Below are 17234 nucleotides of genomic sequence, written 5' to 3'. Positions count from 1 at the left end.
ACCAAAATTAAAAGCTTAGACAAAGTCGCGGGCCAACTTTGAGGTTTATTTAAAAAAAAAAAAAGTGTACAATTGAGGAAGTTTTTCCTTATCATCTAATACGGAAACAAACTTAAAGGGGTTGTCCCATAAAAAAGTACATTTACGTTAATAAATCTTAAGAGACAGACCACATGACCGGAGCAATGGGTATTTTCTTGCGGGCAGGGGCGCACAAAGAATTCATGGCGTCCTATAGCAGAAGTTCTAATTGGGCCCCACCCCCTCCCAAAAAAAACCCCAACAACTTAATATTTGATAGGGTCACAGAAGAGCATATCTCACAACTTTGCAGCCCTTACAAAGTAATTTGTCTCCTATTGAAGTCCCTAGTTTGCATTTTCATTGCCCCCATAAAGTATGATGCCAACAAAAGTACCTAACAAACACAGGATGATACCCTCAGAGTGAATTCCTCCACAGTACACTGCACGAGCATGGTATGATGACCCTACAGTATCCCCCCTCAACTCCCCTGGCAAAGTATGATGACCCCAACACAGTATGATGCCCTAACTGTGATCTCCATACAGTAAAATGGCCCCACATAGTCCTCTATATGGCGTCGCGGGCCAAATATAATCACCCTGAGGGTCGGATTTGACCCATGGGCCAGACTTTGACACGTGTGCCGTAGAAGCTAGAAGGATATATCACACTACTATTATTTCTGTACCTTCACTAGGAAAACCAGTAAGAGTAAGCCCATATGAATCCCATAATATTAGAAGAAACACAATTGAAAAACAAAATCCAGCTTCATAAAAACTTCAAAATTTATTTAAATCCAAGGCAGCATAAAAATGGAAAGATCCATGCTATGTATAGCCGCAGCAACTTGTTTCAAAGACAAATGCTGTGTTCTTTTTCAGAGCTATGAACCCCATGTTTATCCCAGCTGCACGGCCCGGCTCTAGACTTACAAAGACGTTACATTAACGCTAGTTATGAGGGTTAGCGAATGGTGCAATGACTATCCACGCAATGTAAAAACACCTTTTATTCATAGACCTAAAAAACATAGACCAATAAAAAAGCAAGGTTTCCTACATAAGGAATAAACTAGGTGGAAGCTTCATAGTAACCACATACATATTTGCTGAAGGGCAATTTTTGCAACATAATATGGTGAATCGATACTATGGATACTGTAATTTCAATACATTCAGCAAGAAAAACAAGGGAAGGAGGAATGTGAATAATCCCCATAACTAGTAAATCCTGGAATCATAAGGACTAATAATAGAAAAAAAAACAATGAATAGTAAGACTAATAGTACACATAATGAGCACATACATTTGTGTATAAAGGCATCGATTCACCATGTTATATTGCAAAAATTGCCCTTCAGCAAATATGTACTGTATGTGGTTACTATAAAGCTTCCACCTAGTTTATTCCTTATGTAGGAAACCTTGCTTTTTTATTGGTCTATGTTTTTTACGTCTGTGAATAAAAGGTGTTTTTACATTGAGTGGATAGTCATTGCACCATTTGCTAACCCTCATGACTAGTGTTAATGGGGAGTTTCCGCTTCTTGTATCGTAGTGGGTACATTTCCATAGTGAATTCATAGGTCGATTTAAGGATTGTAAGCAACGACATTACTTTAACTGTAAAGCTGAAGGTGGCTATAAATGTCCCTGTACTCCATAGCTGCTGACTCATTCCGGATCTCACTTCTTAGTCCAAAAAGGGACTACATTTTAAGGGCTTCAGTGTCACCATGTACATTCAGTTAGGTTTAAAGTCCCTAAGATGGTGGTATGAGTTCGTTAACAAAAAAAGAAAAGAATTTGCGTTTATTTCCCAACAACAGTACCACTGTCGCCTATGGGAAGTCTAGAATCAACTTTTCTAATAAGTGACAAAGACCAGAGTGGTGCTAATATATATATAGTACAGACCAAAAGTTTGGACACACCTTCTCATTTAAAGATTTTTCTGTATTTTCATGACTATGAAAATTGTACATTCACACCGAAGGCATCAAAACTATGAATTAACATATGTGGAATTATAAACTTAACAAAAAAAGTGTGAAACAACTGAAAATATGTCTTATATTCTAGGTTCTTCAAAGTAGCCACCTTTTGCTTTGATGACTGCTTTGTACACTCTTGGCATTCTCTTGATGAGCTTCAAGAGGTAGTCACCGGAAATGGTTTTCACTTCACAGGTGTGCCGTGTCAGGTTTAATAAGTGGGATTTCTTGCCTTATAAATGGGGTTGGGACCATCAGTTGTGTTGTGCAGAAGTTTGGTGGATACACAGCTGATAGTCCTACCGAATAGACTGTTAGCTGCTTTTTTCTTGCCATAATACAAATTCTAAGTGAAGAAAAACGATTGGCCATCATTACTTTAAGAAATGAAGGTCAGTCAGTGCGAAAAATTGGGCAAACTTTGAAAGTGTCCCCAAGTGCAGTAGCAAAAACCATCAAGCGCTACAAAGAAACTGGCTCACATGAGGACCGCCCCAGGAAAGGAAGACCAAGAGTCACCTCTGCTTCTGAGGATAAGTTTATCCGAGTCACCAGCCTCAGAAATCGCAGGTTAACAGCAGCTCAGATTAGAGACCAGGTCAATGCCACACAGAGTTCTAGCAGCAGACACATCTCTTCAACAACTGTTAAGAGGAGACTTTGTGCAGCAGGCTTTCATGGTAAAATAGCTGCTAGGAAACGACTGCTAAGGACAGGCAACAAGCAGAAGAGACTTGTTTGGGCTAAACAACACAAGGAATGGACATTAGACCAGTGGAAATCTGTGCTTTGGTCTGATGAGTCCAAATTTGAGATCTTTAGTTCCAACCACTGTGTCTTTGTGTAATGCAGAAAAGGTGAACGGATGGACTCTACATGCCTGGTTCCCACTGTGAAGCATGGAGGAGGAGTTGTGATGGTGTGGGGGTGCTTTGCTGGTGACACTGTTGGGGATTTATTCAAAATTGAAGACCTACTGAACCAGCATGGCTACCACAGCATCTTGCAGCGGCATGCTATTCCATCCGGTTTGCGTTTAGTTGGACCATCATTTATTTTTCAACAGGACAATGACCCCAAACACACCTCCAGGCTGTGTAAGAGCTATTTGACCAACAAGGAGAGTGATGGGGTGCTACACCAGATGACCTGGCCTCCACAGTCACCAGACCTGAACCCAATCGAGATGGTTTGGGGTGAGCTGGACCGCAGAGTGAAGGCAAAAGGGCCAACAAGTGCTAAGCATCTCTGGGAACTCCTTCAAGATTGTTGGAAGACCATTTCCGGTGACTACCTCTTGAAGCTCATCAAGAGAATGCCAAGAGTGTGCAAAGCAGTCATCAAAGCAAATCTATATAATATATTGTAAAGTGAGTAAATCACGTAATGGGGAACTGCAGCAAAGCTCAAATATAACATATTTGGGACAAACTTTTCATGAATGTTATTTCCGACAAGACTAGCAGGAATGTAAATGAAGCTTCTTAAGATTTCGATGTACACATAACTTAACACTAATTCTTTGCGTTTCTTTTTTGCAGACGGCCAGTGGTTTACCAACGGTTGGTAGTTTTGTTGCAGCTTCAGGAATGACTCCATACCCCACTTCAGCACCAGTCTCCCCTTACATGGCATATGGCACAGCAGCCCCCACAGGGTATGTGACAGGTCATGGATGGCAGCATACCGGGGGTACGCCATTATCTCCTCATAACTGCGACATTGCCGCATCACTAGCATTTAAAGGCATGCACACAGCACGAGAAGGTGAGAACCACCTAGAATACCCATTATATGGCCATCAAATACACCTGATGTTGGCATATTATATAGGACAACACATGAGAAAAAAGTGTGGGAGACAACCATTAATACTAAAAAAAAAGTCAATTTATTAATACAGCTCATTTGTTTTATGCTATATTAATAATGTGGCTATTCAGTATTAATGGGTGTTTTACACACTCTCTTCGCATATATGGTTTAATCAGATGGGGTGCATAGGACAATATATACGGGTGCCTAATATCATATATACGCAAATTAATTTTAATGATTTCTCTAAATGTTACTTTTATTGTGGTGGCTTACATTATTATCTGTTTGTTAATCTAGAAATCACTATAACAGGTAATAAGTGGGGTATGTAAGGGGGTGTGAAAACTAGATTATCAATTTTTTTTTGCTGTAGTTCCCAGATGTGACACCTGCTATTGACTTCATAGGTCTATATACTAAACTAATTACATATTTTTGGATCTAATATCTATTTTTTTAATTTGTGCACTAAATTATGTCCTCAGGCCCTGGATTGTAAATAAGAAATAGAAAATGGTGTTCTGTTATCCTGGGAGAGGGGGCATATCCACTTTTTGGGTAGGCTGCATGAATGAAGCATATCTCCCCTCCCAGCACAGCATATAAGGCCATATAAGGAGATTTTTTCTGAGGTGTCAAGAAAATTGAGTTTTTCAAGTGAAAACTTGAAGAGTTTTGGAATAGTTTTTTTTTTTTTGCAGCCTTTAGATTTGACAGTGCTTACTTTGGAGTGGATTTCATCAGGATCTGCTTCAACGACATGACTTGCACGTTTTTTTTTTAAAAGCCTTTATAGAAATAAAATGCTCAAACTCATATGAATAGCAAAGTGGAATTCTCATAGAAATAAATAGAGTTTTGAAGTTGTGTTTTGGAGCAGATCTGCTTAAAAAAAACTGTGTGAACAAACACTAACATAACCTTAACCAAGCACTCAACTCAAAACTGGAAGTGTTTTCCTTCCTTTATATTAAAGAGTACTTATTACCAATTTGGGGCTGTCCTTTTTATTTCATAAAAGAGTAAGCTGCCCCAAATAAGTGATTTTTCTAAGTATAAATTGTCAAAAGATCACCTAAGTAACCCTAATGTTCTTCCGAAAGGGCCCGCCTTTTTGGCAAAAGTCAAGCCGAACCTTCTGTTTTGTGGGATCCTTGTTCCTTCTCACAGTGAAAGTGCGAGAACTCGTTCTTTGCACTAATCCAGAGCTGCCACGGACTTTACCAAGTTGTGCCTGAGCGGTAACCGCTCTCATGATGTTACTGGTCAGTAACTGCTTAGCAAAGTCGCAACAAATGGCATTGTTGGTAATAACTAATCTATCGATAGAGAATGTATAACTGAAAAATACATAGGTCCATCAAGTTCAACCTTTCTCCGCCAACTAATTTAACTATGCAGTAACCCAATGCTGCCATGTACCTACAAAGCAAGAGGGTCCGCAGAGGCTTGTGGGATCCCTCTGCATGCTGATCCCGCAGCCTTGCAGGTCGGCCCTGACTTTTGTAAGAAAGTCAGGCATTTTCAGAGGGGAAGTTGGGGGTGGGAGAGAGGTTAACTTTATGCATGTTTGACAATTATTTTGTAAAATCAACAATCTGGGGCCACACACTCTTATTGAATAAAAAGGGCCGCTCCGGATTGGTAAGAATTACCCTTTATGCAATTTGATATTCTCATTCGCAGATGGATACTTCTTTGATACTCTAAAGAAGGATGTACAGTCGTGGCCAAAAGTTTTCAGACTGAGGCTATGTGCCCACAATGCAGAAATGCTCTGGATTTTTCCTGAGCGTTTCTGCATCTCCCTGGCAGAAAAAATGCATGCAGATTGTACATGCGGATTGTACATGCGTTTTTTCAGCCAGGGACAAGCGTTTGTCATGCGTTTTGCACATGCGATTTCGCATGCGAGATGTGAAGCGCTTTCCAAGCGATTTTAGCATCACTTGGAAAGTGCTTGACAACTTGGTCACACTATATAAATCCATGCAACCGGCATGGATTTTATATAGTGTGACCAAGTTAGTTAAAAAAAAAAAAAATGGTAAAAAAAAACAAACATTATAGTCACCTTTTAATGGCCCCTGGTCTCCTTATCTGATGCGTCCGGTCTCCCCGGTGTCTCGCGGTTGTGTAAAAGGACCTTCCATGACGTCATTTAGTCATGTGACAGGTTGCGTAACTGAAGTTTTTATAAAATTATAGGTGGTGACCGGCACTAAAAAGAGGGTAATAAAAATCCATTTATTAGTGTCCATTAAAATCGAAAGAATTAAATAAAAAATAATGCATTAAAAATGTATTTTTAATGTATTTTTGGTTTGATTTTTTTTGCATTTTAATGGACACAAATAAAATTGGATTTTTAATACCCCATTTTGGTGACTGATCACCACCTTATTCATCTACGATTTGCTGTTGGGGAATACCGGCCCCAAGACATTAACTTTGGAATTTATCCACATGGCCTTTGGTATTTGTGGAAAGCTGAAGTATTTTTTCCCCTTTTTTTTCCTTTATACAATTAGTTTTATCAGCAGGAGATTATCATTAGAGGACTAGCAAATCTGCTGCCAGGTAGTCCTCCATATTTATGAGCTCTGTATAACCCTGCCCCCACTACTGATTGGCAGCTTTGTGTACCCTGTGTATAGGCAAAGCGCTAATCAGTGATGTGGGCGGGGTTATACAGAGCTCAGCATTTAGAGCACTGCTAGATCTGCAGCAGAGAAAACAGTAATTTTATCAAAACTGCAGAGCCCAGCAAAGTAAGTGAGGTGTCGCTGGAATCAGGGTCACTGCCCCTACATTATGCTGCTCTTAGGGTAGAAAAAACCTGGTGACCGATTTAGTTTAAATAATCTATTAGCGTGTAAAGAAATGTAATTAACGCTATTTTACAGAATTTTTTTTTTCATTTGACTTTTAGCAGAAGAAACAAAAGTAAGCATCCATTCGCGTAAATCTCCACAGTCCTACCACACATCCCAGCGCCACGGGACAGTTGCTCATATGCCAAGTGCATAGAAATCAAGGACAACCTCTGCAATCTGACATACAAGTATCACGGAAAACATTCCACGGTTTATCAAGCCAGCAGCACACACAGAACTGGAACATTGCCAGAAATGCGCCAATCACATGGATCGTGAACACCTGACCACTTGTGCAAAGCAACCAGCTGTCTCATCTTCACCTGGATATGTGGTCAGCATGAAAGACATACACCTGGTGGACATACTGTGAAAGAATCTTCTCTGGATTCAATGAACCATATCTCTGCACCTTCTTATGGAATTTGAAACATGCCACTTTCCCGTTGAACTAAAACAAAGAAAAAAAAGTTTTGTTACCGTACGCTCAACACCTATTTGCCTTTTATAAGACTTGTGGTTTGTAGCTTTAACAATTTAGAATCTCTCACACAAAAAGAAAAAATCTAGTCATGAAACCTGAACTCAATGTGAAGAGGAAATGAAGGGACTTTGGACTAGCACCTCGCGCTGGGTCAAGCTTTGCAAATCTTCGACAGACAAAAAAGGGGTATATGGGTTTAAAACCCAAACTACACAAAGGCTTCTGGTCACTCAAAGTGATCGAACCAGATGAGATCTGGAGGACTTATTCATACAATTCACGATTCAGCCTCTTAAGCATTAAATAAAACACGTCTTGGCCCAACGTCTACTAGGATATGTAAACATATGGTAGATGACCGGCAGAAACCAATGAGGAAATGTGAAAAAGTGTTCTGTCCTTTTATATAGATTTTAATTATTATGATCCAATTTAACTAATGGGCGGGAGGGTCGGGGTAATATTTTGTCTTTTACTTTACAGGTGAAGTTTTTTGTAGATAATTTAAAAAGGAAAAAAAAAACTCATGATGGTCCCCGCTGAATATTTAGTGTATTCAATTTTCAATGAATGATTGAGAGTTTGGCGTTGGTTAAATGTAGGATGTGGTCTTTGCCTTTTCACACTCTATCCTATGTCGATAAACATTGTCAACCACGGATCTATTTGTGGTCACTTATGTATTTTATTCATTCTTGTGGGGCTGTGTAACCTCTAAAATTGGCAAAATAATTAGCAGTAACAGCTCAAAAGGAGATGTCCACCCCTCAATTTATTTTCCAAAATTGTCCAAAGTGCGTAAAAATAAAAATGACAGCATATGCACCTTACCAGTCCCCTGCTACTTCTCTCCCCCAACTGTCTAGGGTCTCCTTTTATCACTATACACCCTGTTCTGGCTGTACGGACATGTGACATCTGCAGCCAATAACTGACCATGGCAGTGATGCAATCACATGCCCGTCTGGCTGGAAGAGGAAATGCAGAGGTTGTATACTTTAGATTTAGCAATTTTGGCTCTTTTTGAACAAAAAAGTTTAGGGATGAACAACCCCCTTTTAGGGTACTTTCACATGAGATGTTTTGATACAGTTTTCATGTCCTTTTTAAATCCAAAGCGAGGAGAATTATATAAGAAATATTCTACTACTACTTTGTTCTCCACTCTTTGCTTTGGCTTCAAAATCTGCATGAATATACTGCACACATGAGAGCACCCTAAAGCTTGACCCAGAATAATTTGAATTATGAATATTTTTTTTCTAGATGAATAAAAACTCATTTTCACTCAAAAAGGTTGGGTCTAGGTTAGCATTATGCTCTCAAACCAATGAAAGTGCTATAGACCATCAGTGGCCAAACAGATTGCGATCTACCAGCAGACCTTAGAGTAGGTACCAGTAGATCTCAAAGGGTAACACATCTACTTGACCTTGGTCATGGATACATCACCTAACTCAAGTTCCACAAGAAGTGGGTCCTACATTGAAAAAAAAGTGGCCACTCTTGGTATAGATGCTTTGGGGTCTTCCACATGGCAGTAATTTTCTCAGTACTTTGAATCAGTATTTGTAAGCCAAAACCAAGAATGAAACCTAAAGGCCCTGATTTATCAAGCGTTTTTTGCCAAAATTCTGGCGTACAACTTCTTAAAATGTTGTAAACTTTTTGTGCAGATTGAAATGGGAGATTTAATTTATGACAGACACGTAAGCCTCAGGCTAGCATATATTTCTGGCGGTGGCACACAGCAGTTGAAAGAGGAGGCAAATTCTTTAAAGAATTTTTCCCTACTTCTGTAATTATATATGTGATCTGTAGTGCAAGTGTATTAAAATACTTACCAATCACCGCCTTCCCCGATTTCCAGCACTGTTCTGGTCCTTTTTGGTTTACCTGACAGGTCTTCAATTTACCAATTCACATTATGTTGTCGAAGTTTCTATTCCATTTTGTCTATGAGAAACCAAACAAGGCTCCATAGACTCACAATGAGAAAGCGACTTCAACTCCACACACAAATCCCTGTGTGAGCCAGTTAGTCCATTTACAGGCCCTGTGGGCCAGAAGAGGCCTTGAGTGATGTTGGAAAGCATGGAAGATTGCGATCAGTAAGTATTTTAAGGCTGTGTGCCCACGATGCGTTTTTTAAGCGTTTCCGCAGCAGCAGAAACGCCTAAAAAGCGCTTGGTAGAAGGTCTGCCATGTTCCCCAATGATAATCCGCATGTGCTGTGCATATGGTGCGGAAATTTCCGCTGCGGATTATCATTGCGGAAAAAAACGCAGCACTACCAATTATTTTGCGGAAGCGCTGTGTTTTCGCCGCCATTGACTTGCATTGGAACGCATGGATTCCGCATCACTGTATATGTAGATGCGCATTCCATGCGTTCCAATGTGCGGATGGTACCCAGGTCTAGAGGAGAGGAGACTCTCCTCCGGACCCGGGTACCATAGAACCTCTGAAAAAAAGAATAAAATAAAAAATAAAATGTTATATTTACCTTCTGACGGCCCCCGCTGCGCTCATCCTCCCTTGCCAGCAGATCGCGGTGGACTGAAGGACCTGCGCTGACGTCATAGTCATGTGATGGGTCACGCGATGCTGACGTCGGCAGGTCCTTCAGTGTACCGCGATCTGCCGGCAGCCAGGACGGAGTGAAGCAAGACTGCGGGGGACATCGGAAGGTAAGTATAATATTTATTTTTTATTTTTAACCATTCTTTAAGGTCACACTATATAAATCCATGTCGTTTGCATGGATTTATATAGTGTGACCAAGTTGACGAGCACTTTCCAAGTGATGCTAAAATTGCTTGGAAAGCGCTTGTCAACCCACATGCGGAAATGCAAGTGAAGATAGCTTCACATCCACTTGTCCCTGGCAGGAAAAACACATGTACGATCCGCATGTACAATCCGCATGTGTTTTTTCTGCCAGGGGAGATGCAGAAACGCTCAGGAAAAATTCGGAGCATTTCTGCATCGTGGGCACATAGCCTAACACACTTTCACTATATCACATACAAAACTAGGAGGGTTTAGAGGGAAAAAGGTACTGAGACCCTCTTCTTTAAGAAACGTAAGGTTCTTAATGAATTTGGTGCATCTTACAACAGCGCTCCCTTCATTAAAGGGAATCGGTCAGCAGGGTTTTACTATGTAATCTGAGAGCAGCATGATGTAGGGGCTGAGACCCTGATTCCATCAATGTGTCACTTACTTGCTGTTTCAATATAATTAGTATTTTATCAGCAGGAGATTAACACTACAGGACTAGGTGTCTCGTGCCTCCTGGTCAACTGCTGCGTAGCCCCACCCCCATCACTGATTGGCAGCTTTCTGTGAAAGCTGCCAGTCAGTGGTGTGGGCGGGGTTATACACAGCTCCGTATTCCCGAGCACGACTACATCTGCAGCAGAGAAAACAGTGATTGTATAAAAATGGCTGCATGCAGACCTGCAAATGACACATCACTGGAATCAGGGTCTCTGTCTCTACATTATGCTGCTTTCAGATTACATATCAAAAACCAGCTGATATATACACCAGTATTAAAGGGAATCTGACGGCAGTTATCGTGAATCGAGGCAAAACTGCAAAAACAATAATGCAGAAACTTTCTTCCACGTTTTTGGCTTACAATTGCTGGTGCAAAATACAGAACTAAATAAGGTTGTGAAAGAGGCCTAGAGGTACCCATACATCTTAGACAGCTGCTGGCCGATCACTCCTTCAGCGAACAGCAATCTCTCCCGACTCCGCATACACATGGCCACTCTGCTCTGCGAAGTGTTCGTGTCTTCAGTCTGGAGAGTGATAAGCCACTGTCAGACATATCTGGTTACGGCTTATAATTATGGAGAAAAAAGGAACAGGTGATGAAAGTGAACAAACCAACTCCTTCTTTGCCCCAACATCATCTGTCGGAAAGCTCCATACACTTTAGACAATTCTCTCGCTTTGGGTAACTTTCTTTAATTCGTACGGGGGCTTTGAAGGACCATCCAGAGTTTCTCACTTCGGTATGGGAAGTGAATGGTGCCAATGACGTTACGACACCAAGGTTTCGCAGGTTTGTGGAGTCGCAACGTCCTTGGCACTGCTGTCTACCTATGTGGAAGTGAGAGGCTCTGGACGGTGCTGAATAAACCTTGACATTGTGTCTTATTGTCCACAATCCATAGTATCATCTTGTATTCAAAGTGTTCTGGTGTAAGTGCCATACAACATTTACGTGTCAGCCCAAATCTGTTCTAGTTATGCTAATTTATTTGAAATCTAAGCACAATCCATTACCGATAGGACTTCAATGTGTCACAACCTTTTGGCGGCACGCGAGTGTGTATTCTGCTGGACCTACAGGATTGTCTGACTCTTTGTTGGAGTCTATCAGTGGCGAGACCACAAAGGGTTCCTTATAAAGCACTTAAGAGACAAACTGTAAGCCCGGCACTTGAACAACTCAGATCGGCCTGAATTAAGCATTTAATCAGCTCCTGTACAGTCAGGAGCCATTACTGTTACATGAAGACTAAATCCTGAAATAATAATAGTAATATCTGTCCTTAAATGTAATTTTCTGCATCATCCCTCCATAGATTACATGGACCAGCTGTGTTACAATGAATACCAATGCCATGTTTCTGAATGTGCCTTACCATGGTGAGCAATAAAACCCCCATGTAAATCCCTTCTCTATGGCTTTGTGTATAATTAATGCAGAAAATAATGCAATGCTTGGGTACGCGCTCACAATGTCTTATTCAGGCAGATTAGGCTCTGAAAACCGCCTAAAAAAGAGAAAGAAACGAAAAAGGAGGAGCATGTGCGTTCCTAAGTAAAAATGACTTGCTATGCATATGTTTAGACATTTGACCTCTTCAGATCTCAAAAAACACCAAGCAGTTAAAAGAAGTGAGTTGACCACTTTTCAGGTGTTTTTACACCCTGAAGATGCTCTAGAATTTATAGTACAAGTCAATGGGAAAGCTCAAAAGATGCCCAGGAATCTTGAGTATTTTACCAGCGTTTATATTTAAAAAAAACACTAGATTTTTTAAATAGTTGAGTGAAGTTAAAGAAAAAAAAGTTTGGAAAACGGCAATAGAAAAGATATAACTAAAAGAAACGCCACTAAATAAATGCAGGTGTTTCCTGAAGTGTCTTCCCCTTAAAAAACTCAGCAGGTTTGTAAAGTAGTGCGGGGCGATAGCCGTGGGCGAGGTACTCATCTCTTGCACCCCAACATGTTATATGAAGGTGGGGGTCCTAGCTCGGTGTGTGGACTTGTGGCCTGCAAGAGCGTAGCTCCCCTAGCACATGTTACCGATAACTTGGGTTGGCCGGGACCAGGTGTCTGACAGTTCAAGGAGGGAGATCACCAGTCAGAAATAAACTTTTTACTCAACGATAACTTGGTGGAGATTATATACAGTAGATAGCGGGCACACAACTAAATGAACATTTCCTTCACAATACAAAGAATTTTCCGCACAGTTTCAGTTCCTTTCCATTTTTTGTCTCTTGACCGTACTTCTCTACTTCATCACAGTCCAGCTAGCAAGAGTCCTTTACTCAACCTGCGGTACCGCGTAGACATTCCCCTCTAGGGAACTATATTGCCAGTATGGCCAGTACTTATCTTCTCTGTCTCTGGAACTCCTGCCTGGGGCACTCTCTTCGTCTTGCGTACTCTGTCCCGTCTAGTCCCATTGCCTCTGAGTTATAAACTCTGGGCCGTACTGCTATACGTCCTGTCCCAGGACCCATCTCCAATTGAACTTTGCCATTGAATCACTTCTCTCACTTGCTCTCCGCTAGGATCTCGCTATCCTCTGTCTTTGTCTCCTCTCTTGTTAAGAACACCCATGTCATGCAGCATTGCTCACCTCAGACCTTAGGTCTTCTTTCTACGCAATATGGGCCCTTTCTGTCTTCCTGACAAGAAACTGCCTCTGTCCCTTCAGTTTATCCCCTCCCACTCTGGGCTAGTCCCTACCATTAATTCTTACTTTCCCTACTGTCAAACAACCAACATAATTAACGTATCGCACATTTCACAATATACTACTTCTTCAAGAGGGAAAAGCAGGCAATATGTCCATCTCCTTACAGGTTCATCTGCCTGAAAAGGATGATACATATACTTTTAGAGAGTTTTCCAATTCCTTGCTTTTTGATGATTTGATTGGCAGGGGTCCAACACTTGGCAGACCCACCAATAAGCTGTTAGCAGCGCCAGATGAAAACTGAACGGAACCAAAACTCCACAGCTCCATACACAGTTTAGTGGCTTCTGAAGATTAGCTCCTATTGAACTAGGAATAGGAGCTTGTTATATTTGGCAGCTACGGGAGCTGGGAAGAGCTGATTGTTTGAAGTGTCGGTTGTGGGGACCCCAGTGATTGCATATGAATAACCTATACTAAGGTCGTCAATATCCGAGTAGTGGAAATCCCCTTTAAATATGCATTAAATTGGTGAGGGGTAACATTACTTCTGGTCAGCCATGAGAAGTAGATGGATATCTGTGGTCAGATGTTCATAGCCATGACTATATATTTGCTATATAATACATTAGTAGAGTATATAAATCCACATTCTAGAATCGTAGTTGGCAATCTCTGGCTGGAAGTTTTTACTCCATCACAGGTGGAGACCACAGGTTGGTGGCAGCTCCATGAGAAGGGATATATATATATATATAGGCAAAGATCACATAAGCCTAAAACCACTCATGTTTCGCATAACACATATACATAGGCTCCATTTACCCTATGCATGCCAATCCTCCTCATTTTGGTATAATTTGGGGGATTGTCCAGGCATACCTTTTCACAGCTGTACTGAAAAGTACAATTGTCCTCTACTTTTCCTATACAGACACACCCCACAAAAAGACAAGGATGTCTATGGACAACGTATTGTATACAATTCCCTAAGCCACCAAGTCAGCTCTGGTCTGGTTTTTGCATTTCTCTAGATCAGGGGTCCCCAAGGTGTGGCTCGTGGTTGTCTGCCAGCTAGCAAATGGCTATGAAGAGCATGTCTCCAGATGGTGACTTTTGGGAGAAGCCCCTCAAAGAAGAGCAGATCTGGATGCACATATGGTAATATTTTAAGCAGGAGATAGGATGATACCGCCAGTTAGAAGGTTGCTTGAAGCTGAATACGATACTGTGGAGGGAGAACTTGGTGCGAGAATACCAAATGGGGGCAAAGTGGGAACCCCTACTTTTAAGTATACTGCCTATGAGGATGGGGGGCACAAGATCTCAGAATGATTTCTGCAGGAAAGCCTTGGCTGTTATTATACCGGGAATGGGTGGCTCTGGGTGACATTACTCAAGGGTTTCTTATGGCTCCTTCAGATGTCCGTTTTATTTTTCACGTACGAAAAAATGGTTTTGGCTTAATCAATGTTATTGAGAATAAAGTTTCTCTACGCGAAAAAATAGATTTTTTTCATGAACTCATGGACTACTTGCCAATTTTGATCCAACATTGGGATCAAAATCAGATGTCTCCATAATTTTACAAGAGCCTCTCAGTCAGCAAAAAAAAAAAAAACGGCCATGTGAACCACCCCATAGACTAGCATAAGAATGAGTCCTATCCATGAAAAATACGTGCAGAACTCGTATGTGAAAAATGGACGTGTGAATGAGCCCTAAATGTAAGAAAGGTTGGGGACCACTGCATGATAGTAAAGTAGATATTGATCAGCAATCTCCAACCTTCGGCTCTCCAGCAGGATAAATCCTATTGATCACATTGCTAGTTAGTTAGTCATCTTTTTGCAAATGCTTAAAAACAACATTCCCAAAAGCCCAAAATGTTGGATCGGTACTCCTGCGGTCAGCTGAATAACCCACAACAACCAGCCGGGGATCAAGCCATTAGTCAAGCAAGCTTTCCTTTCAGTCCATTTTTTCCAGTGAAAGGAACAAGTATTTTTGGATTTGTCGTTCTAAGGATTAAGGGGATTAATGAGGAGCATATATGTTTTCATATAGTATTATGTGATCAGCGTACAGTTAATGTCTACAAATGTTAGCATGCGCTTTACCCCAGGAAGAAAGATCCGATCTGTTGTCTCCTGAAATCCTTCCTAACATCTGCGCCTTCAGCTTGCTGTGGGATGCTAGGACGACGTGTGCGGTGGAGGGTGCAAGCTTCCCTCACATTTACCACATGCGGATAGTACAAATATACTGTACAGCTACCACATGCAAGTAATGCACCAAAGCTGAATATTCTCATCTATATATGTATCGTCGTCACCTCTAGACCACTGAAAACATATAATATGGCCATAAATAGTGTAATTCACTGCATATCACAGCCTTTACTATATGAATGAAATACATCAAGCAAACATGCTGCCCATTTAGAGCTCCCAAAATGGATAATGACAATGTAAGTCACCTCTGTAAAAAATCACTCAACCCCCCATGATGTCCTATAGAGACATACTGTACTGTACTGCAAAAGCTTAAAGGGCTATTCCCATCTAAAATATTTATAGCCTCAGTTTACTTTTCCAGAACAAAGACGAGAAAAAAAATGCAACAAACTGACCCACTTTGCCCCAATAGCAATCCTTTAAAGGAAATCTTTCAGCAGGTTTTCGGCATCTAATCTGAGAGCAGCATAATGTAGGGAACAAAACCCTGATTCCAGCAATGTGTCACTTATTGGGCTGCTTGCTGTAGCTTTGATAAAATCTCAGGTTTATCAGGCAGATTATTACTACAGGACTAGTAAACCTGCTGCCATGTAGTTCAACCATGCCCACAGCACTGATTGGCTGCTTTCAGTGCATAGGTAGAAAGCTGCCAATCAGAGATGTGGGCGGGGTTAAACAGAGCTCAGCATTCACAAAACTGCTAGATATGCAGAAAAAATCTTAGTTACTTACAAGTAACGGGATTTTACAGAGCCCATGACAGCACCACGTGAGAGAGGTTATCCGCTCACCAAGGACAGGAAACCTACTGAATAAAAAGGCGGTACCTCTCCTCCATATCAGTTTTCTTTCAGAGCATGAGAGGGCCTCCAGACAGTATGTTAGTACACAAGTACCACCAATAAAACATTTCTCGCTATACACCCATACATAGTGCACACCATAAGTGAAAAAAGGGGAGGGAATATAAGGGTGCTGTCATGGGCTCTGTAAAATCCCGTTACAGGTAAGTAACTAAGATTTTTTCCCCTTCTCCCATGACAGCACCACCTGAGAGATTTATATAGAACAGACACCTTAGGGAGGGATCACTGCTTGTAACACCTTTCTCCCAAAGGATAGATCAGCAAATGAAGATAGATCAAGCCGGTAATGGTAATAGAAGGTAGAAGGAGATGACCATGTCGCTGCCTTACATATTTTGTCAATAGACACTTCCGCCTTCTCTGCCCAAGAGGCTGCCACAGCCCGGGTGGAATGAGCCTTCAGGTTCTCTGGAACTTGCATATTACTAGAAGAATATGCAAAGCTAATGGCGTCCCTGATCCAACTAGCTATAGTTCCCCTTGTAACTTTAAGGCCCTTCCTAGCTCACTGGAAGGAGACAAATAAGGCTTCACTCCTCCAAGGTTTTGTTACCGCTAAATATTGAATCAAACCCGTCTTACATCTAGAGTATGGAGCCTCTGTTTTTCTGAATCTTTTGGGTTAGAATAGAATGAGGGGAGAATGATCTCCTGCGTTCTGTGAAATTTGGAGGCCACCTTTGGAAGGTAGGCCGGGTCTGGCCTTAACATAACCCTATCTATAGTGACCTGTGTAAAAGGATGATTTACTGACACTGCTTGTAAGTCACTAACTGTACGGGCTGATGTTAGCGCTATCAGTAGGACTGTCTTCAGAGTGAGAGCTCTTTTTGTCACAATTTCTAAGGGCTCAAAGGGAGACTTAGTCAGTGCTTCTAGGACCAGGTTTCGATCCCAGGGAGGTATTCTAGGGATAGTAATTGGTCTGGATCTGTCACATGCATTTATAAATATGATGACCTACCTATCTGC

At 41.3% G+C, this 17234-nt stretch overlaps 1 protein-coding gene across 4 annotated transcripts in view; it reads left to right on the top strand.

Moving 5' to 3' along the window:
* Positions 1-11902, top strand: part of PAX9 (paired box 9) — a 44845-nt gene extending 32943 nt beyond the window's left edge. For 2 of the 4 annotated variants that reach the window (XM_073638945.1, XM_073638944.1), the window contains 2 exons: positions 3566-3791; positions 6775-11902. In XM_073638945.1, the coding sequence (XP_073495046.1) occupies positions 3566-3791; positions 6775-6872 (324 nt within the window). In that variant the 3' untranslated portion in view covers positions 6873-11902. The remainder of the gene's footprint in view (positions 1-3565; positions 3792-6774) is intronic. The other 2 variants (XM_073638947.1, XM_073638946.1) reach the window with 2 other exon arrangements.
* The last annotated feature ends 5332 nt before the right edge of the window (positions 11903-17234 follow it).

The sequence above is a fragment of the Phyllobates terribilis genome, unplaced genomic scaffold, assembly GCF_046119375.1.
Source record: "Phyllobates terribilis strain yellow unplaced genomic scaffold, ASM4611937v1 Scaffold_7__3_contigs__length_470593459, whole genome shotgun sequence".
Taxonomy (NCBI): Eukaryota; Metazoa; Chordata; class Amphibia; order Anura; family Dendrobatidae; genus Phyllobates; species Phyllobates terribilis.
Note: the sequence above shows the minus strand (reverse complement) of the source record. Positions and strands in the feature narration are given on the sequence as shown.